The 23,390-nt window shown below is 45.2% G+C and overlaps 1 protein-coding gene across 1 annotated transcript in view; it reads right to left on the bottom strand.

Moving 5' to 3' along the window:
* The window catches only part of LOC147113328 (CREB3 regulatory factor-like), a 155,628-nt gene that overhangs the window by 18,027 nt on the left and 114,211 nt on the right, over window positions 1–23,390 (bottom strand). Inside the window, exon 8 of the mRNA XM_085994260.1 lies at window positions 18,216–18,338. Within this exon, the coding sequence (XP_085850386.1) occupies window positions 18,216–18,338 (123 nt within the window). The remainder of the gene's footprint in view (window positions 1–18,215; window positions 18,339–23,390) is intronic.

Below are 23,390 nucleotides of genomic sequence, written 5' to 3'. Positions count from 1 at the left end.
AGTAAAACGTCCCAAGGCGCTTCACAGGAGTATTAAAAGACAAAAAATTTGACACCGAGCCACATAAGGAGAAATTAGGACAGGTGACCAAAAGCTTGGTCAAAGAGGTAGGTTTTAAGGAGCGCCTTAAAGGAGGAAAGAGAGGCGGAGAGGTTTAGGCAGGGAATTCCAGAGCTTAGGGCCCAGGCAACAGAAGGCTCGGCTGCCAAAGGTTGAGCGATTAAAATCAGGGATGCTCAAGAGGGCAGAATTAGAGGAGCGCAGATATCTCGGGGGGGGGGGGGGGGTTGTGGGGCTGAAGGAGATTAGAGATAGGGAGGGGGAGCGAGGCCATGGATGCACTCCCTCGGCACTGCACTGGAGTGTCAGCCTAGATTTTGTGCTCAAGTCTCTGGAGTGGGTCTTGAACCCACCTGAACAGGCACTCGTTCAATGCCTCATTCTGAAAACGACATCTCAGGCAATGCAGCACTCCCTCACTGCAGATGATGACCTGATTCTCCCATCAGCCAAACAATAAAAAGCTTATTTTATTAAAGATAACACACATATATATATTTAATTTTACATCATTTTAAGATAGAGGGGTGAAAGAATAACCAGCCTTTTCCTATTAAAATTACAGTTGTTTGTAAATTTGTAATCCTGGTCCAGTATCTCTCTACATATGCCCAGCCAATTCCCGTCATATTGTCTAAAACACTTGGGTGGGAGGCGGCTCATGCAGAGCATCAGCCCTGGCAGAGACCTGTTGGGCCGAATGGCCTGTTTCTGTGCTGTAAACTCTACGGAGTTCTATGTAATTGAGTCCCTTGATTTCCAGCCCGTCCGTCCATGAACAATGGAATCCAGCCATAAGGCTTCCTGCACTGTACACAGGGGCAGGGTGGGAAGAGGGGAGGGGAAGGGGGTCACCCAACACCGACATCGACACTGCCAAACGAGACGTTAGTGGATAAAGGAGTTGTTTAAGGATCCTGCGTAGATGCTCAACGGGCTGCAAATCATCAAGCTGGTTGAACAGGAGACAGAAGCATTCTACAGACGTCAGCTCAAGTAGTGAATGCTTTCGCAAATCTCACATGAGCGTCCAATTATAGTGCTTCAAATTACTTCCTGATTGGTCCGTGTTGACCAAGTGACAGAACCACATGGTTCCCATGGGCCAATCAGATCAGAGAATCACAATCCGTTACAAATACAGAAGGCAGGCACAACAACAGCTTGCATTTACACAGCGCCTTTAATGTATAAAAACGTCCCAAGGTGCTTCACAGGAGCGATTATCAAACACAATTTGACACCGAGCCACATAAGGAGGTATTAGGACAGGCGACCAAAAGCTTGGTCAAAGAGGTAGGTTTTAAGGAGAGTCTTAGAGGAGAAAGAGGTAGAGAGGCGGAGAGGTTTAGGGAGGGAATTCCAGATCTTAGGGCCCAGGCAGCTGAAGGCACGGCCGCCAATGGTGGAGCGATTTTAATTGGGTATGTGCAAGAGGCCAGAATTGAAGGAGCGCTCGGGAAGGTCTACCCTGTGCCCTCTCCACTCCATCAGTAGCACAGCTCTCAGCCATCACACTCAGACTCTCCTCCATAACCCCTCTGCTTTGCTAGACAACCTATATGTTCCTTCAAGATCCTCCTCTAAAGCACCTTCGACTCCCCCCCGCCCCGATTAATGGTCAGTGTTTAAATTGTCCCCCACACTTACCTCTCTTATGAAGTCCCTTTGGAGATATTGTTACAGCAAGCTTGCTATGAGTAAGTTAGTACAGGACTAGAGGGAGGGAAGAGGGGGAGAGGGCGAGAGAGAGAAAGGGGGGGGGGGAGGAGAGAGAGAGAGAGAGAGAGAGAGAGGAGCTACAAGGAGGGAGGTCGCACGAAAGATGAGCTGTTGAGTTTTAATGTTTTTTAGTGTTTAAGGGGGGAAAAAAAGTTACATTTCAAGTTTTAAGAGGTATAAATTCTAGCTAAGTTAGTTCAGTTTAGTTTAGTTTAATCTAGTTTAAGTTTAAGGTTAGTTTAACTTAGTTTAAGCACAGAAAGAAAAGAAGAAAAAGCCTGCAAAAAAAGAGCGCCAAAGACGGGACCCAAAAAAAAAAACCCCAAAAAAACCAGAGGAAAGTAGAAAACAGAAAGAAAAGCCAAAGCAAAAAGATAGAAGGAGAGGAATATACAGACCAAGGAAGAATCCGAACGGAGGCCGCACGGGGCCAGAACAGCAGCCGGAGTGCGAGGTCTGAACAGCGGCTGCACGGGGCCAAAACAACACCCGGAGCGCGACTCCTCAACGGAGGCCGCACGGGGCCAGAACAGAGGTCGGAGCGTGACTCCTCAACGGCGGCCGGAACACAGGACTGTAAACCAGGGAAAGGCCAGAGGAGCCGGGCCGAGACAGAGGCCTGGAGACCTCGGAGGGAGAGGGGAGCAGCCCGAAGGCACCGACTCCCAGACGCAGACAGTGAGTACGGGTCCTGGGGAGGGAGCCTGAAGCCAGGGAAAGGCCCGAGGAGCCGGGCCAAGACAGAGGCTCAGAGACCTCTGAGGGGGAGGGGAGCAGCCGGGAAACGGCAAATCCCAGACGCAGACCAGGACAGTGAGTACAGGGCCTGGGGAGGGCCTGGAGAGCGAGCGAGTCCGGGGCCTGGGAAAGTTCGCGAGCCGGGAGAGGGAAACACCAAACCCGGGGCCCCAGAAAAGCATATTCTAAGGTCAACAATAATTTCTACCTCAACAATACTAAAAATGAGCGAATCGGAGGAGCCACAGCAGCTCCCGAGGCACACTGAGAGCAACCTCTTCCAGACTCCCCCCAACACCAAAAAAAATGCTAAAAAAATAAAAATCGCTCAAGCATGAGCAGCTGAGAGAAAAACCAGAAACTCTGTTTGCTGACTGGTACAGCACTGGGAAAAAGTGTAATCTCATTTTTTACTCAGATCAGTCAGCGGCTTGGATCACAGCAATAAAATCACACTATACCAGGGTTAAGCAGGAAAGAACTGCTAACGGGTCCAAACTGAAAATTAAGAAACCAGGGGACCCGGACAGTGCAACCACGACTGTCAACATGTACGATAACGGAACAATATTGGTGCAAGGCAACCTCGACGACTTTGAAACGGCCTTCAAGACACTGAAAGAAATAACCGAGAGGGGAAGGAACAGCCCCAGAGTGGCTAACAGGGGAAAAGCGACTCACACTCCCCCCACCATTGACAACTCACCAGGAGTAAATCAGCCTGGTCAGGAGGTGAACAAGCCACACAGTTCTAACCAGACACTCACCCCGGGGCCCCACAGCCACATGGTACAGCTGACCAACCCCAGCGTAATTACCAGGGAGGAAGCCACACATACTCCCCCTACCACTTCCAGCTCACCAAGAGAAGAGCAGCCTAGCCAGGAAGTGAGTGAGCCCTCCAGCGCCGACCGGCCACACACCCCGGGATCACACAGCCAGATACAACTAAAGGATAAATTTAACCAGTTGGAGACAGAGCTGGTTAAACTTAGAGAGGAGGTCCTTAAACTGAAACATGAACAAAAGCAAGAGAGGGAGAGATACAGGAGAGAGCTGAATCTACTTGGGAATCAGGTGAAAGAGCTGCAGAAAAACAAAGAGAGCCATAGAGGAGAGATAGCACCATTAGACCAGCAGCCAGAGACTAGAGATAAGACAATACAGAGCCCGACTGAACAGCTGCACTCCCACACTGAACAATAGCAGCAGACACACAATACAAGGGGTGCCACACAGACCGACCAGCATACTGAAGCTCAGTCTTCCCCCACCACTGTGGAACCACAAGCGAGCCGCTCACAAGAGGAGCGCACACACCAGACACGACCACCCCAGTCCAACACACTCCCTATGAGTCCAGGCGAAAGCTACCAGACAGTAAACACCAACAAGGCGGACATCGTAATACTCAGACTCAAATGGGAAATTTCTATGGGAGAAAAAGCTCTTCCCTAGACATATAGTAAAAAAGATCCGGTGCCCAACAACAGACAGAGCCCTGGAATGGCTGACCAAAACCCGATTAGGCTCCCCCCAACACATAATAATACACACTGGCACAAATGACCTAAAGGCCCAGCAGAAAGGGGTAGCAACATCGCTCAGAGCAGTGATTGAGAAGGCAAGCAATACATTCCCAAACACTAGAATCACTGTTTCCACAATATTGCCGAGAACAGACTTTAACAACAAAACAATTCGTGAGATAAATGCCAGCATAGCAAGAGACTGTGAATTAAAACACAACGTGCACCTGGCCCAACACCCCACCCTCGATGTGGAATGTCTTCACGACCGCGTCCATATCCACAGGAAACGAATATCGATCTTTGCTAAAGCCCTGAAGGACGTCGCTTTTAACCGGGTCCATACCCAGACTCCAAGAGGACCCCCCCCCGACCACCAGAGATCAGCGGGGTACATACCAGGACTACTACAGAGACTGCCACCACACCAACTGGGACCAGAGAGGATCCCCATGCACAACAACATCAGACCTGCACCACTCCTGTCCTACAGGGGAACAGGACCGCCCCCAGCCAGACAGAGGGAGAGATGCACAGGGCGTACGCAATACCTCAGGCAGAGACAATCCATTAAGAGACACTAGGCAGACATGCAGCAGCATCTACTTCCGCCTTATGGATCAGAAAATGAAAAAAATAAAAAATTAAGGACTAATTACTAGAAAGAGTTGTAACCAAATAGTATTAGCATTTATAGACAATTGAGATGATCTTTTTTCCCCCCATTTACACACGACAAACACATATAATTCTTTAACCTATCATAGTAAAAGATCAAACGTAACATGAAATCCTTATATATTTCGACCTGGAATATCCAAGGTCTACGCTCTTCGGTGCTCGACGTGAAGAGTAGGACCCCAGAGTTCATAGATGAAACTAAAGATCTGGATATTATCATTTTACAGGAAACTTGGTATAGAGGAGAAGGACACTGGCCGTCCCCAAGGGTACACAGAGCTGGTGGTCCACTCCAATAAATTGCCAGGAGTAACCCAAGGCAGAGACTCCGGAGGCATACTGATTTGGTTTAAAACAGAGCTTAAGAATTGCATCAAATTTATAAAAAAGGGCGAAAACCACATGTGGCTCAAAATTGAGAGGGGGATTATCTCTAACCTCCAAGATGTTTTCATTTGTGCACTCTATATCCCCCCAATGGAATCCCCATACTTTAAAGAGGACACCTTCTCCAACATGGAGAGGGAGATTATCCAATTCCAGGCCCAGGGGAACGTGTTGATCTGTGGTGACCTCAATTCAAGAACTGGCGAAGAACCAGACTTCACCAATAATCAGGGAAACAATTACATATTCGGGAATAACCACTTCGATATCCCTTCCCATCCATACAGGCATAACTGCGACAAGCAGACAAATACCAATGGAAAACAGCTCCTGCAGCTCTGTCGAAGCCTGGGTCTGTACATTGTCAATGGTAGGTTCATGGGAGACCTCCTAGGAAGATCGACTTATTGCTCACCTCTTAGCTGTAGCACCGTAGACTATATGATTACGGATTTGGACCCATCCTCTTTCAGAGCATTCACAGTCAAACCACAAACACTGTCAGACCACAGTCAAATTACTGTGTATCTTAAAAGGACAGAAACAACCAACACAGAAACACAACCCAGTAAGCTGTACAACACCAAAAAATCGTACAGATGGGCCAAAAACAGCACGGAAAAATACCAGAAAGCAATTAGCAATGAATCAACTCAAGCTCTATTGGACACCTTTCTGGGTAACATATACACTCACAATAAAGAAGGCGTAAACCGGGCAGTGAATGACCTAAACAATATTTTTGATAATTTGGCAACAAGGTCAAACTTGAAAGCTCGCAAGAACAAACCCAAAACAAAAAACTATGAAAAATGGTTTGACCCAGATTGCCATAACATGAGGAAAAAACTTAGAAAAATATCAAACCAAAAACACAGACAGCCAGAAAACGAGGAATTACGCCTTACTTATTGTCAGACACTAACACAATACAGAAACACACTCAGAACCAAAAAAGAGCAGTATATTAAGAATACACTCAGCTCCATTGAGGAATCCATTGATTCCAATTGTTTCTGGGACAACTGGAATACATTACACAAAAAACAACACGACAAATTGGCCATTCAAAATGGAGACACATGGGAAAACCACTTTGAAAAATTATACCAGAAAAACACACTAAGGCCAGAGCAACACCAAATATGCAAAAAACTGGAAAAGCTCGAAATGGCCATAAAAGATAACCAAAACCCGCTAGACTCCATAATAACAGAAAAAGAACTAGTTGAAAAACTCAAGGACCTGCGACCAGGAAAAGCTTGCGGTGCAGACGGCATACTAAGTGAGATGATTAAACACACAGACGATAAAATGAAACTGGCTATCCTAAAACTCTTCAACTTGGTTCTGAGTGTCGGTTACTTCCCTGATATCTGGAACAAAGGACTCATAACGCCCATATACAAAAGTGGGGACAAAGTCGACCCAAATAACTATCGAGGCATCTGTGTAAACATTAACCTGGGGAAGGTATTCTGTAGTATCATAAACAAAAGACTTATAAACTTCCTTGAGGAGCACAATGTCTTGAGTAAAAGCCAAATTGGATTCCTGCCAAACTATAGAACATCAGATCATATCTTCACCCTACAGACCCTAATTGACAAACACGTTCATCAAAACAAAAGCAAAATCTACGCATGCTTTATAGATTTCCAGAAGGCTTTCGATTCCATCTGGCACGACGGTTTATTCCTGAAACTTATCGAAAGCGGGGTAGGGGGAAAAACATATGATGTAATTAAATCAATGTATACAAACAACAAATGTGCAGTTAAAATTGGAGACAAACAAACAAAATACTTCCCACAGGGGCAGGGGGTGACGCAGGGCTCGCCCATCTCACCGACACTCTTTAATATTTACATAAATGAATTGGCAAAACTACTTGAACAATCTACAGCACCCGGCCTCACCCTATATGAATCCAAGGTTAAATTCCTCCTCTATGCAGATGACCTGGTTCTGCTGTCACCAACTAAGGAGGGTCTACAGCAGAACCTGGATCTGCTAGAGTCGTACTGTCAGACCTGGGCCCTGACAATAAATCCCCAAAAAACCAAAGTCCTTGTGTTCCAGCAAAGATCCAGACATCAGGGACCCAGAATAAATTTCACACTAGGAACAACCAAAATTGAACAAACCACTAACTACATATACTTGGGCTTAAAAATCAGTTCTACGAGAAATTTTCATCTGGCTGTGAATGAACTGAAAGAGAAAGCAAGAAGGGCTTTCTATGCCATTAAAAAATCAATCCAAATAGAAATCCCAATTAGCATTTGGCTCAAAATTTTCAAATCAGTAATTGAACCAATTGCACTCTATGGCAGTGAGGTGTGGGGACCACTAACACAACAAGAATTTGCAAAATGGGACAAACACCCAATTAAGATCCTACATGCAGAATTCTGTAAAAGTATCCTCCGGACTCAAAGGAAAACCGTAAACAATGCATGCAGGGCAGAACTAGGCCAATATCCATTAATAATTACTATCCAAAAAAGAGCCACCAAATTTTGAAAACACCTAAAAATGAGCAACCCCCACTGCTATCATTACGAAGCCCTGAAATGCCAAGAGAGGATCATAAAGAAGGATACCCTCAGTCAACTAGTCCTGGGACTCAGTGAAGTAACTACTAACACTACTAACAATAACCAGCCCCAGGATAGTGACATCGTAGCACAGAGAATTCGACCCAACACAATTGTCACTAAGCAAAAGGAAAAATATCTGTCATATTGGGCAGAAACAACAAAAACCCCAAACAAACTCAATTGCTACTTGGCCCTAAACAGACAATACAACATAGCTGAATACCTGACCATGGTAAAAGATAGCAAATTGAGAAAAACCTTGACTATGTACAGACTTAGTGAGCATAGCCTGGCTATCGAAAAAGGCAGACACAGACAGACCTGGCTGACAAGAGAGAACAGGATATGCTCTCACTGCAGTCAGGGAGTGGTGGAGACAGAGATGCACTTCCTCACAGCTTGTGGAAAATATCAGGGCATAAGGGGGAATTTCTACCCAAAATTCACAAAAATATGCCCCGAAGTCAGAAATTTGAATGACGACCAAAAACTCCCATACCTACTAGGGGAAGAGAGAAATTGTGTAACCTTAGCGGCACACTATGTTACAGCTTGCCATAAACAGAGGGACAACCATTAAATCTAAGAAAAAAGTATATACAAATTATATGAATGTATATTTATACACTCAGGGATATATCTGTTTATACACTGTATGGATAGATCTGCGTTTGTGTGTTAAACCATAAATGTTTTTCGATGCTTTGGCAACATAAGATGTACCTTGTCATGCTAATAAAGCGATTTGAATTGAATTGAATTGAGAGAGCGGGAGGGAGAGCGGGAGGGAGAGAGGGAGGGAGAGAGGGAGGGAGAGAGGGAGGGAGAGAGAGAGGGAGAGAGAGAGAAAGAGAGAAAGAGAGAGACGGAGAGAGAGAGAGACGAGACACGAGAGAGATGAGAGAGAGAGACACGAGAGAGAGCGAGACGAGAGAGACGAGAGAGAGAGAGCACAGTGGAGAGAGAGCACGCGGGAGGAAAAAAGAATGGGGAGAGAGATAAAGCAAGAGAGTGAGATAGAGAAAAGAAAGAAAAAGCGAAATGCAGAGAGAAAAAAAAGAGATTAATGCAACAAAAAAAATCTAGTTGAGTTTTCAAAGTGTTAATTTACTGGTGTAATGAATATTTTCCAAGTGTTGTGGAATGTTGGATGTGAAGCCTTGTGTGCCTTTTGGAAAACAGATTGAATCAGGAACTGTGGGGACCGGCAGCCAAAGGACGCATCACACTAATCAATGACATCACCAGTGACCACTGCCAAAAAGACCTGGGCCTTCTTAACAACATACGTCAAGACTGAGAAAGAAATCATTCCTCTGTACAAGGTCAAGCAACGTGCAGGGCTGGACTGTGGTGCGTGGTTGTGTGTGCATGCACCCAGCAGCTATCTGATGGACTGAAGGGTAGAATGCTTTCAGCATGAATCATATCTGTCTGACACGGTGAAATAGGCCAACTGATCCTCCCCACCCAGCAAAGAATTTACAAGAGTTCATGACCGGGGGGCGTAGCCATGGAGATCTTTTTGGACACCTCTAGTAATCATCGTTGAAAATGAAGATTCAGTGCACCGACTCATGACGCGACTCAAACTCATTCCTTCCGGGAACTTCAGAATTCCTTGCCTTCCCTTCCACTTACAATCTATCGGCTTCGAAAACCCATCCTAGACCTCCCTAATTATTGTTCCTCGATATATCTTGGTCTTCTTTCCTACTCTTTTCAACCTTAGTGGTGCTCTTGACCTTGCGTTTCTCAATAGATTCAAATAAAAATTAAACACTACACAGTCCACATCCTTTTTTTTTTTAAATGGGGAGGGGGGGGTCGGAGGGCATCATAGGGAGGAGGTTTCGATGCAACAGTTTTTACAAAGTATTTACAGCACAGAAATAGGCCATTCGGGAGCGGCAGAGCGTTGTGCGGCCGCGCAGTTTAAAAGGGAAGTACTATAAATTAACATGGCCTCCCACCCCATCAACACGTCCCTCATGTGCCTATTTAACTTAGCCGTTTGCGGAACTGACCTATACTTTGGCCACCGAGGAGGCAGAGCGCATCGGAGTCGATCACGTGGCCTGCACGACTGCCACTGGTACAGGAGAGAACTCCACAGGCAAGGATTGGCCAGCATTCTGTACAGTGGCGGGGGGTGGGGAGGTGGAGCGGTACTGCAGTGTTTTCAGGGGGGTTGCTGCCTGTCTTCTCACAGCTGGTGGGAGGCTGGGGTAATTCAGAGACGATTCAGTCGGTTGATTCCTGAGATGAGGGGGTTGACTTATGAAGAAAGGCTTAACTAACTTCCCTTTAAATGCATCCATGCTATTCACCTCAACTACTCCCTGTGGTAGCGAGTTCCACATTCTAACCATTAACCAGTTTTATTAGTAGCAAATGCGAGGAAGGATCGCATTTTTGTAATATGTAAGTCAGTACATAAGGTAAGGCTCGAAGGGCGGGACTTTACTCGCCTCAATATCCCAATCCCTGGACGAGGCTCCAACTATTGGAAAGGAGCCACAAAGCATGGGTGGGGAAGATTTATCTTGGAGAACAATGGAAGCGCCGGGAGAGACATGTGAAAGTGAATGAAGGAGCAACGCTAAAGGAAACCAAGTCGGAGAGAGACAGAAAAAAAACCAGGGACGTACGCGGAGGTGCCAGAGAGAGAAAGGCAGAGAGAGAGAGAGGCAGAGAGAGAGAGAGGCAGAGAGAGAGAGGCAGAGAGAGAGACAGAGAGACAGAGAGGCAGAGAAATACTGCCAAAATTGGGCTCTAACAGTAAATCTAAAGAAAACCAACATCATGATTTTTCAAAAAAGGCCCAGATGTCAGGAAAACAAATACCAGTTTACCCTCAGTGATACCACTATAGGACACACTATGAGCTACACCTACCTTGGTCTAACTATTACAGCATCAGGGAGCTTCAGCATAGCAGTGAATGCACTAAAAGAAAAAGCCCGAAGAGCCCTATATGCAATAAAAAGAAAATTCTACAACATCTAAATCCCAATCAAAATCTGGCTAAAAATATTTGACAGCATAATCCTGCCCATTGCACTGTACGGTAGTGAAGTATAGGGCCCGCTAAATCACCAAAGCTACACTAAATGGGAAAAACGCACAATAGAAGCCCTACATGCAGAATTCTGCCGAAGCATCCTTCGCACCCAAAGAAAAACACCAACAAATGCATGCAGAGCCGAACTAGGCAGATACCCACTGATAATAAACATCCAAAAATGAGCACTAAACTTCCTAAATCACCTCAAATCTAGCTCCCCAGACACCCTTCACTCAGCCGGACCCTGACCAGCCCCAGACCAACACAGCCGTCCAAACACCAATCCGAGTGAACCAAATCATTAAACAATGCAAAGAAACCTACCTGGAACATTGGAACAAAATAACCGAAAGCCAAAGCAGATTAGAATGTTACCGGGCCCTAAAAAGAGAATATAAACTGGCAGACTACCTCACGACCATCAGAGACACAAAACAGAGACAGACCCTCACCAGGTACAGACTAAACGACCACCAACTGGAAATTGAAAAAGGCAGATACAAGAAATCCTGGCAGCCTAGAGAGAATAGAATATGCGATCAATGTCTGGCTGGCGAGGTTGAAACAGAAATGCATTTCCTCCTAAAATGCGAAAAATTCAACACATCAAGAAACATATTATTCAACAAGCTAAGCCAAACAACCCCAGATTTCAAGGAATTGGATGACCTGTCAAAATTGAGATTAGTCCTGGAAGAAGGAGACAGACCATACCTTGGGGCCAAATATGTAACAACATGTCACAACCTGAGGACTGTTTAAAATTAAGACTGTTTAAAATTAATATTGAACGTACCAAATGAAGTACAAAGACTGTTTAAAATTAATATTGTTTAAAAGTAATATTGTATGTACCCAACAAATGTCAAATCGATTGACACCTACAGAATGTTGGAAAACTGTACCTTTTTGCTATGTAAGCTTTGGCAATATGGTTCTCTGTAAACTTTCATGCCAATAAAGCATTTGAATTGAAAAAAATTGAATTGAATTGAGAGAGAGAGAGAGGCAGAGAGAGAGAGAGGCAGAGAGAGAGAGAGAGGCAGAGAGAGAGAGAGAGAGAGAGAGAGAGGCAGAGAGGCAGAGAGAGAGAGGCAGAGAGAGAGAGAGAGAGAGAGGCAGAGAGAGAGAGAGAGAGAGGCAGAGGAGAGAGAGAGAGAGAGAGAGAGAGAGGCAGAGAGAGAGAGAGAGAGAGAGGCAGAGAGGCAGAGAGAGAGAGAGAGAGAGGGGCAGAGAGAGAGAGAGAGGAGAGAGAGAGGAGAGAGAGGAGAGAGAGAGGGAGAGAGAGAGAGAGAGGGGCAGAGTGAGAGAGGGCAGAGAGAGAGAGAGGGGGCAGAGAGAGAGAGAGAGAGAGCAGAGAGGAAGAGAGAGAGAGGAGGCAGAGAGAGAGAGAGAGGGGGGGCAGAGAGAGAGAGAGAGAGTGAGAGAGGCAGAGGAGAGAGAGAGAGGCAGAGAGAGAGAGAGAGAGAGGCAGAGAGAGAGAGAGAGAGAGAGAGAGAGAGAGGCAGAGAGAGAGAGAGAGAGGCAGAGAGAGAGAGAGGCAGAGAGAGAGAGAGAGAGAGAGAGAGAGAGAAATATGTAACAACATGTCACAACCTGAGGACTGTTTAAAAGTAAGACTGTTTAAAATTAATATTGAACGTACCAAATGAAGTAGAAAGACTGTTTAAAATTAATATTGTTTAAAAGTAATATTGTATATACCCAACAAATGTCAAATCGATTGACACCTACAGAATGTTGGAAAACTGTACCTTTTTGCTATGTAAGCTTTGGCAATATGGTTCTCTGTAAACTTTCATGCCAATAAAGCATTTGAACTGAGAGAGAGTTGTAGTCCCACCTCCATCACGTCCCCTGAATGAAAATCCAGCCCCAAGTCTAGCAGGACCAGCAGGAGGTTGAAGTTTCCACTATCTAATGAGCACCACAAGTGAAAGAATGAGGCACGTGGACACAGAAGGAAAGCAGAGGCTCAAGCGGTTGAAAAAGCACAAGGCTCAGGGGGAAATGGAAGTGATCACAAGCAGTAACTGACAGCACCAACAGGCAGCAGAATCAACAAGGCCAAGTATAAGAGGACTTGCCTTGTGTAGACAATAGCACAGAGGTTCGCTGCGGCACAGGCTGGAGGCAACACCATCATTATCAGATGACTCCGAACCCGACGAGGGAAGTGGAGTAATCACACCAGAGGCAGATTTTTTATTTTTAAATTCATTCACGGGATCTGGGCGGCCATCCCTAATCGCCCTCAAGGTGGTGGCGGGGAGCCGCTGCCTTGGACCGCTGCAGTCCGCGTGGATTATAGTTTTTCGCAGCGGTTTTGATACAACCGAGTGGCTTGCTAGACGTTTCAGGGGGCAGTTAAGAGTCAACCACGTTGCTGTGATTCTTTCTTTAGGATTTCAGAATGATACCAGGGTTTAGAGGGTTAAATTACGAGGACAGGTTGCATAAACTTGGCTTGTATTCCCTTGAATTTAGAAGATTGAGGGGCGATCTGATCGAGGTGTTTAAAATGTTAAAAGGATTAGATAGGGTAGATACAGGATAAACTATTTCCTCTGGTGGGGGAATCGTGAACAAGGGGGCATAACCTTAAAATTAGAGTCAGGCCATTTCAGGAGGATAAATCAGGAAGCACTTTTTCCACACAAAAGGGTAATAGAAATCCGGATCTCTCTCCCCAAAAGGATGTGGGGATACTTGGGGACAATTGGAGCTTTCAAGACTGAGGTGGGTAGATTTTTGTTAGGTAAGGGTATCAAGGAATACAGAGCCAAGGTGGGTAAATGCGAGTTGAGGTGCCGATCAGCCATTGATCCAACTGAATGGGGGAGCAGGCTCGAGGGGCTGAACGGCCTGCTCCTGTTCCTCGGTTTATAAAAAAGGCACAGATTGTTCCCACTCCGGTTTTAAAGTTGCAACAGTATTTCCAGAGACTAAAATGAGGTTGGAATCGTGGAGGAGCTTCGAATAGCTGGCTCAGTGTAAAACTCAGCAATTCCCTATATCCCACACCAGAATTCTTCACACTCCAGGTAATTCCTTTGCTCTGGAATTGTGTGTAATAGTGAGATATCAGCAATTTCATATACTTAAAAAATAAAATCTGGCTAATTATGGCGCTGCAATTAATATGCATTGGGAGAGCCTGGCAATTGAAGATTCAATTCCACATGGACACCGAGATTGAATCATCAAATGTGTTTTTTTTTAAATAACTAATCTTTTTATAAAACAGACTGAATTATCTCAACAGCTGAACACACTAAAGTTTTAATGATTTAACCGCCGGCCGAAAGCTTAGAGAATAATCCAACAACAACTTGTATTTATACAGCGCCTTTAACATAGTAAAACATCCCAAGGCGCTTCACAGGAGCGATTATCAAACAGAATTTGATACCGAGCCATGTAAAGGAGATATTAGGGCAGAGAACCAAGAGCTCGGTCAAAGAGGTAGGTTTTAAGGAGGGTCTTAAAGGAGGAGAGAGAGGTAGAGAGGGGGAGTGGTTTAGGGAGGGAATTCCAGAGCTTAGGGTCCAGGCAGCTGAAGGCACGGCTGTCATTGGTGGAGCGACTGTAATCAGGGATGCTCAAGAGGGCAGAATTGGAGGAGCGTAGCTATCTCGGGGGGGTTGTGGGGCTGGAGGAGGTTACAGAGATAGGGAGGGGTGAAGCCATGGAGGGATTTGAAAACAAGGATGAGAATTTTAAAATCAAGAGCTTGAGGTCCCTTATATTATGAAACAAGTACAGGAAACTTTCGTTTAACCGGAGGTTAACTGTCCGGAAAGCTCTATCTACCGGCAAAATTCAGGAGCCGTTTCCTATAAGTTTTTTTACTTCTCGTTGCTTTTTTTTTTTCCCCAGTCAGGTGCTGCAAGGTCTAGCTGAAGCTGTTGCTTAGCTACAGAGACGCTTTTAAGCTGCGGCCGACTGTTTTGAAGCTGTTGCTAAGCAACAGGGTTTGTTGATTCACACGGAGCTGAAAAGCTCCGTATGTTTTAACATTAGCGCTGGTTTCTACGGCAGTTTTGATGGTACGGCACCAGCTCGGTCCCGCCAGTGCCGGATATCAGAAAGTTTCCTGTATAACATCCGAATGTGGCCAGTAATCAAGTGTAAACTTAAGGAGCTAGTGAGAACTCTGCTGATGTAATAAAATCGATCAGTTACTCAATGTATATAATCGACAGTAGAAAGTAACCAATACTGCAAGTTTTACCTCATGAACCCAAGGTGGAAGCCAAGAAGTGTACTGGGACACAGCTCTGCATCATCGAGTACAAAGTGCATCTGGTACTTCAATTTAAATTGTCTCAGTTAGCTGATTATTTGCTACAGATTATCCCACAGAAGTTACTTTGAGTTGGTATTAACAAAAAAGTATCATTGAGGAGGGCCTCAAGTCCAACGTTTTCCCAAAGAAGCGTGGCCTCTAGTCTACATATCTCTCATCGTTCTTTGCCCTTGAAATGTCAAGCTGTCGAAGCAACAGTGCCTGTGATTTGGGTCGGGGGTGGGGGGGGGGGGGCAGTAGAGGACAACCAATCATTTCACAGCTATGGAGAAACTGCCCCAGCAACAGAAAATGCCTTTTAATTGACCGCAGAATGTCCCTAGAGCAATTAGCCTCTAACTGACCTCAGTGTTCCTGTAATTAGGCTTCGTGTCCCAGAGCAACAGAATAGTATACGTGCATGACATGTTTGCAATGTTTCCGTCCTTCTAGAACAGCACATCCTTCCACTTATCAGGAGCAATCCACATTTACCATTAATACCTGAATTTTATTGCATCTTTCAGTTTGAAATAGTTCAAAAGCGAGTCACACAATAAGAAAAAAAAAAGACCTGCATTTCTATAGCGCCTTTTATGACTACCGGACGTCCCAAACCGGCCATTTCAGTATTTTATGAAGTGTCGTCACTGTTGTAATGATGGAAACGCCAATTTGCGCACAGCAAGCTCCCACAAACAGCAATGTGATAATGACTAGATAATCTGTTTAGTGATGTTGATTGAAGGATAAATATTGGCCCCAGGACACCGGGGAGAACTCCGAAATAGTGCCATGGGATCTTTTCTGTCCACCTGAGAGAGCAGACAGGCCTTGGTTGAACATCTAATCAGAAAGACGGCCCCTCCGACAGTGCAGCACTCCCTCAGTACTGCACTGGAGTGTCAGCCTGGAGTTTTGTGCCCAAGTTCTGGAGTGAACTACTTTCTACTTAGTAGACCAAGTAACTGATAATACAGTTGATAGGAATGATGGATTAAATATGTAGTCCATGCTAGCTGCATATTATTGATCCATCATTCATATCAATAACCTCCTCCAGTCATTATCCAACTTACTCACTCCTTCTCAGTGAATATATCCTCCAGTCCTTTCAATAAAACGACTGAATTACTACATATTGATCTCCTCCATGCCTCCAGTAAAAGTTATTTTGTTCCGTTCGTCAAAAGATATTGTGTCCATGTCTCTCAAGGGTAAGCAATAATTACGACATTTTACTTTTGATGGCTCCATTGCTAATTCTTTATTTATCAACATTCTTGGCCTCAATCTCCTCGGACATCAAATGGAACTACCACAACTCCTCCAGTGCTAAAACATTTCTTTTCCCCTCAATATCACATCAAGAAGTCTTCAAGTCTATCCAGAACTTGAAAATTGCATCCATAATTGAGAAAGCTTTGCCAATATCACTCAGGAAAAAGAGACAAGAAAAGCTTGAATTCTGAAAGGCAATCCTTCTCTCCATTTTCTCAGTCATAACTTTTCTTATCTGTTTCATCCATAGAACCATGGTCAATGCTCCTCTGAACTTCTCTCAGTCTTCCAAATCTGCAAGTATGCTATCAACTTGCTCTTTCTCCTTCCTGCTTTCCCAGTGCATTAAAAATCAAGACTCATTCTGCCATCTTAAAACTGTGGCACTCCTCACCTCCTTCAGTCTTTCCTTCATCTTACAACCGTTGGCTTTGAAAAGGCAAGCCTGGAGTCACTTAACCACTACTCCCAATTTACCTTCTCTTCTCAAACTTGTTGGTGTCCCAAGTCTCTGAACCTGGACCCTTCACCTTAGTTTCTCGATAAGAAATCTGGCTGGTACAGGACGTATAGCCAATAGGCTTTATGAAACAGCTAGACACAGAACTCCATAACAAAAACACTTCCACCCTAGACTAGGAGGTCCACTTTATAAAAGAGGTAACTTGAAAAAAATAAATGCAAAGCTTATACGACTGCATATTGATTGCTCAGCCCGAGGGATCAATGCATCCCTACCAATAAGACAGAGTCTTGCACAAAAAGACATCCCTTTTGAACATTCAGAAGTGTCACAAATATAAAGATAAACTAGATACATTTATCAAATTCAAATTTGACAGAATAAACCATAAACATTAAACAGCTATCAAGTAAGCTGAGTATTTTCTATTGTTATAGTCTCAGAATAAGGGGTCAGCCATTTAAGACTGAGATTAGGGGGAATTTCTTCTCAGAGGGTTGTGAATCTTTGGCATTCTCTGCTCCAAAGGGCTGTGGATGCTGAATCATCGAGTATATTCAAGGCGGAGATCGATAGATTTTCGGACTCATGGGGAATCAAGGAATATGGAGATCAGGCGGGAAAGTGGAGTTGAGGTCGAAGATCAGTCATGACCTTATTGAATGGCGGAGCAGGCTCGAGGGGCCGTATGGCCTGCTCCTGATTCGTATATTATTGAGTAAGCTCTACCAGTCCAACTATGCAGCAGCTTATAGAACAGGTATGTATCACCAAGGTCCCAAAGCCAAGATAGCATTCATACCCAATGTCGAATGAGCTGCCCCCAGTTCACTGATTTGAGAACTGGTACCTCAGCTACTGAACAGAACAATATATGATGACATGAAGTCTGCTGCTTTCACAGCATGATTCTGCTTCCATTTTAAATCCAAGAGCTGCTGTAACTCTCAGTGGGATGGGCTCCAAGAATTTTGTGCAACAAATTTATGCTTCCCACTCCTCCCCCCGCCCCCAAACTATTGGATGCTACTGCAGAAAAGACTGAATATTTTTCTAAACTTTGCCCATCCAATGTCAATGCTAATGAGGTATAAAGGAGGCAAGTTGCAGAGTAAACCTCTGTCTATTCTGGCACAACAATACAACTCAACCTCAAAGACACCCCTTGCAAAGGTGTGACATTTCCACATCCCACCCTAATGACAGAAATCTACCAATGCATTGCCAAACAGCGTGGCGAATTCCCACCCAACAGGAACTAGATTACAACTGTCCCAAGCCCATTTCAGTGAGTTTTGGAGAAGATCTTATAATTTTGGCCAAGGTTCAAACGTAGGTTCCACGGGGGTCCCAACTAAAGGCTCCCTCAAAGTCAAGATCTCGGTCTAGTTCTTACCGACTGTGCCTTTCATTAGTTTATCCAGTTTTTCAGTCATGCTCTCTTCCTCAGTTCCATCGCTGCTCTCCACTCGCTGCATAATCTGCCGCTTGATAGCTACAATAACTTGAAGCAAGTTATCTTGGGGCGAAAGAAACAAGAATTAAAATCTTAGCACTTGCATTTTCCATACGGCCTTATCTCATCTTACAGAAACATCTCAAAATTTATCAATATGCAACAAATTACTTTGTAGTGCAATAACTATGCTCATGTAGGCAAACATGGCTGCCATTTTGCACACAGCAAGTTCCTATAAAGTGAATGAAAGATGAGTTGACGTTAACTATCTACCGGATCTGCCCTACCCACTACTTGTGTGCAATAATGGAATTTCTTACAGGAGAATGACAGCTCTTAGTTAGGATATAAATGACTGGACAGAAGATTCTCTGATGAAACCAAATGATGACGACTGTGAAGGACTACAGGAGGATGGTCGGAATTGAAAAAGGAAGGTGGGCAAGGGTTGAACCAACAACAACTTGCATTTATATAGCGCCTTTAACAGCCCAAGGCAATTCTCAGGAGCGTTATCAGACATAAATTGACACTGAGCCAATGGAGAAGATATTAGGGCAGGTGACCAAAAGCTTGGTCAAAGAGATAGGTTTTAAGGAGCGTCTTGAAGAGAGCGAGGTGGAGAGGTTTAGGGAGGGAATTCCAGAGCTATGGGCTTAGGCAGCTGAAGGCACGGCCACCAATGGTGGAGCGAAGGTAGTGGGGGAGACACAAGAGAACCAAAATTAAAAAAAGAGGGGACAGAAGTAAAGATAAAGGGTATGGGCTGCATATATTAAATACTAATGCAAAGAAGAGCTGCTAATGCGAGAGAGAAAGAAAGAGAGAGAAAGATTACAACACATACATGCTTGGGCGTTGGGCAATGGCTTCGGCATAAGAAGCTTCTATTTTTCTTGCCTGCTGTCAACTTGCCAAAGATCTACTACGTTCCACACCCGAATGCACCATTGCAGCTCAAACAGGTCTGAGAGGCAATGAAGGGCGGAGGCATGCGCTGTCCCTACTGAGCAAATCTGGTGCTACGCTGGCCTCATGTTGTGCAGAAAGGGGAAGCGAGGCGACTGGATCAGGAGACCTCGTTTGTATTTATTCTAGTGCTGTGTTTTGGGAGTTTGTATAGCAATCCCTTTCATTCTGCAGGGGAAAAAAAAATCACGCTACACCCGAGGGGTGGGTGGCAAACCATTTTAGGAACTAGCTGCACCTTAGAGAGGTGGTTTAGAGGTTTTGTTTTACATCGGATGTATGGCACAGAAACAGGCCATTCGGCCCAACTCGTCCATGCCGGCGTTTATGCTCCACTCGAGCCTCCTCCTGTCTTTCTTCATCTAAATCTATCAGCATAACCCTCTATTCCCTTCTCCCTCATGTGTTTATCTAGCCTCTCCTTAAATGCATTTATACTATTCACCTCAACCACTCCCTGTGTAAAGAAGTTTCTGCTGAATTCCCTATTGGATTTCTTGCTATCTTATATTGATGGCCATGATGTGGAGATGCCGGTGTTGGACTGGGGTGGACAAATGTAATAAGTCACACAACACCAAGTTATAGTCCAACAGTTTTATTTGAAATCACAAGCTTTCGGAGCGCTGCTCCTTCGTCAGGTGAAGTGAAGAGATGCATATAGGCACAACATATATAGTCAGAGAATACTGCCAGATGATTACAGGTAATCTTTCTAACTGCCCTTTATCAAACCTCGGCAGAGAGGTGTGACAAATGGCAGTTGGAAAGGTTACCTGTAAACATCTGACATGATTCTCTGACTATATAAGCTGTGTCTTTATGCATTTCTCCACTTCACCTGAAGAAGGAGCAGCGCTCCGAAAGCTTGTGATTTCAAATAAAGCTGTTGGACTATAACCTGGTGTTGTGTGATTTCTTACATTTGTCCACCCCAGTCCAACTCCGGCATCTCCACATCACTGCCAGATGATTACAGGTAATCTTTCTAACTGCCCTTTATCAAACCTCGGCAGAGAGACAATCACAGCAATCAAAGGTGTGAATGGTGTCCAAACAGGTCAGTCAGGAAAACATTACATCAAAGAACAATGAGGTGGGGTCACAAGGGGTCGAATGTTGCAGATGCTGGGGTCTGTGTGAAAAACAAAAAACAAAATTTTTTTTTTGCTGGAAATCACAGCAGGTCCGGCCGCATCTGTGTAGAGAGAACAAGCCAATGACGACTCGAGTCTGGATGACTCTACGTGACATGAACCCAAGATCTCGGTTGAGGCCGTCCTCATGAGTGCGGAACTTGGCTATCAGTTTCTGCTCGACGATTTTGCGTTGTCGTGTGTCTCGAAGGCCGCCTTGGAGAATGCTTACCCGAAGATCGGAGGCTGAATGTCCTTGACTGCTGAAGTGTTCCCCGGCTGGGAGGGAACACTCCTGCCTGGCGATTGTTGTGCGGAGTCCGTTCATCCATTGTCGCAGTGTCTGCATGGTCTCGCTGATGTACCATGCTCCGGGGCATCCTTTCCTGCAACGTATGAGGTAGACAACGTTGGCCGAGTCACATGAGTATGTACCATGTACCTGGTGGGTGGTGTCCTCACGTGTGATGATGGTATCTGTGTTGATGATCTGGCATGTCTTGCAGAGGTTGCCGTGGCACGGTTGTGTGGTGTCGTGGTCGCTGTTCTCCTGAAAGCTGGGTAATTTGCTGCGAATGATGGTCTGTTTGAGGTTAGGCGGCTGTTTGAAGGCGAGTAGTGGAGGCGTGGGGATGGCCTCAGCGAGGAGTTCGTCGTCATCGATGACATGTTGAAGGCTGCGAAGAACATGGCGTAGTTTCTCCGCTCCGGGGAAGTACTGGACAACGAAGGGCGAAGAATCACTGAAAAGACTACACGATAACATCAACAAGTTCCATTCCACCATCAAACTCACCATGGACTACTCCTCAGAATCGGTTTCATTCTTGGACACACTAATCTCCATCAAAGACGGACATCTCAGCACTTCACTCTACCGCAAGCCCACGGACAACCTCACGATGCTCCACTTCTCCAGCTTCCACCCTAACCACGTTAAAGAAGCCATCCCCTATGGACAAGCCCTGCGAATACACAGGATCTGCTCAGACGAGGAGGAACGCGATGGACACCTACAGACGCTGAAAGACGCCCTCGTAAGAACGGGATATGACGCTCGACTCGTCGATCGACAGTTCTGATGGGCCACAGCGAAAAATCGCATAGACCTCCTCAGAAGACAAACACGGGACACAACCAACAGAGTACCCTTCGTTGTCCAGTACTTCCCCGGAGCGGAGAAACTACGCCATGTTCTTCGCAGCCTTCAACATGTCATCGATGACGACGAACACCTCGCTAAGGCCATCCCCACGCCTCCACTACTCGCCTTCAAACAGCCGCCTAACCTCAAACAGACCATCGTTTGCAGCAAATTACCCAGCTTTCAGGAGAACAGCGACCACGGCACCACACAACCCTGCTACGGCAACCTCTGCAAGACATGCCAGATCATCAACACAGATACCATCATCACACGTGAGGCCACCACCCATCAGGTACATGGTACATACTCATGTGACTTGGCCAACGTTGTCTACCTCATACGTTGCAGGAAAGGATGCCCCGGAGCATGGTACATCGGCGAGACCACGCAGACACTGCGACAACGGATGAACGGACACCGCACAACAATCGCCAGGCAGGAGTGTTCCCTCCCAGTCGGGGAACACTTCAGCAGTCAAGGACATTTAGCCTCCGATCTTCGGGTAAGCATTCTCCAAGGCGGCCTTCGAGACACACGACAATGCAAAATCGTCGAGCAGAAACTGATAGCCAAGTTCCGCACTCATGAGGACGGCCTCAACCAGGATCTTGGGTTCATGTCACGCTACATGTAACCCCACCTGATGTAGAGTCATCCAGACCCGAGTCGTCGTTGGCTTGTTCTCTCTACACAGATGCGGCCGGATCTGCTGTGATTTCCAGCAAAAAAAATTTTTTTTATTGCTTTGTCTGTTTTTTTGTTTTTCATACAGACCTCAGCATCTGCAACATTTGACCCCTTGTGACCCCACCTCTTTGATGTAATGTTTTCCTGACTGTCCTGTTTGGACACCATTCACACCTTTGATTGCTGTGATTGTCTCTCTGCTGAGGTGTGATAAAGGGCAGTTAGAAAGATTACCTGTAATCATCTGGCAGTGTTCTCTGACTATATATGCTGTGCCTATATGCATCTCTTCACTTCACCTGACGAAGGAGCAGCGCTCCGAAATCTTGTGATTTCAAATAAAGCTGTTGGACTATAACCTGGTGTTGTGTGACTTCTCACATTATATTGATGGCCTCTAGTTATGCTCTTCCCCACAAGTGGAAACATTCTCTCTGTATCCACTCTATCAAAACCTTTCATAATTTTAAAGACCTCAATTAGGTCACCCCTCAGCCTTCTCTTTTCAAGAAAACAGAGACCCAGCCTGTTCATCCTTTCCTGATATGTATACCCTTGCATTTCTGGCATCATCCTTGTAAATCTTCTCTGTACCTTCTCCAGTGCCTCTATATCCTTTTTATAATATGGCGACCAGAACTGTACGCAGTACTTGAAGTGTGGTCTAACCAAGGTACGACAGGTTTAGCATAACTTCCCTACTTTTCAATTCTATCCCTCTAGAAATAAACCCGTGTGCTTGTTTTTTTTTAAATGACCTCGTTAACCTGTGTCGCTACTTTTAGTGATTTGTGTATTTGTACTCCGAGATCCCTTTGTTCCTCTATCCCACCTAGACTCGCATCCTCCAAGTAATAAGTGACCTCCCTATTCTTTCTACCAAAATGTAATACCTCACATTTATCTGTGTTGAACTTCATTTGCCAATTATATGCCCATTCTGCAAGTTTATTCGTGTCTTCCTGCAATTTGTTTCAGTCCTCCTCAGTATTGACTATCCCCCCCAATTTGGTGTCATCTGCAAATTTAGAAATTGTGTTTTTGATTCCAGAGTCTAAATCGTTAATATAACTTGTGAACAACAGTGGTCCCAGCACTAATCCTTGGGGAACACCACTACCTACCTTCTGCCACTCTGAATAGCTACTCTTTACTCCTACTCTCTGCTTTCTG

This window comes from Somniosus microcephalus, chromosome 8 (assembly GCF_052327205.1).
Source record: "Somniosus microcephalus isolate GS21.2 chromosome 8, FLI_Smic_1.0, whole genome shotgun sequence".
NCBI classification, from domain to species: domain Eukaryota; kingdom Metazoa; phylum Chordata; class Chondrichthyes; order Squaliformes; family Somniosidae; genus Somniosus; species Somniosus microcephalus.
Note: the sequence above shows the minus strand (reverse complement) of the source record. Positions and strands in the feature narration are given on the sequence as shown.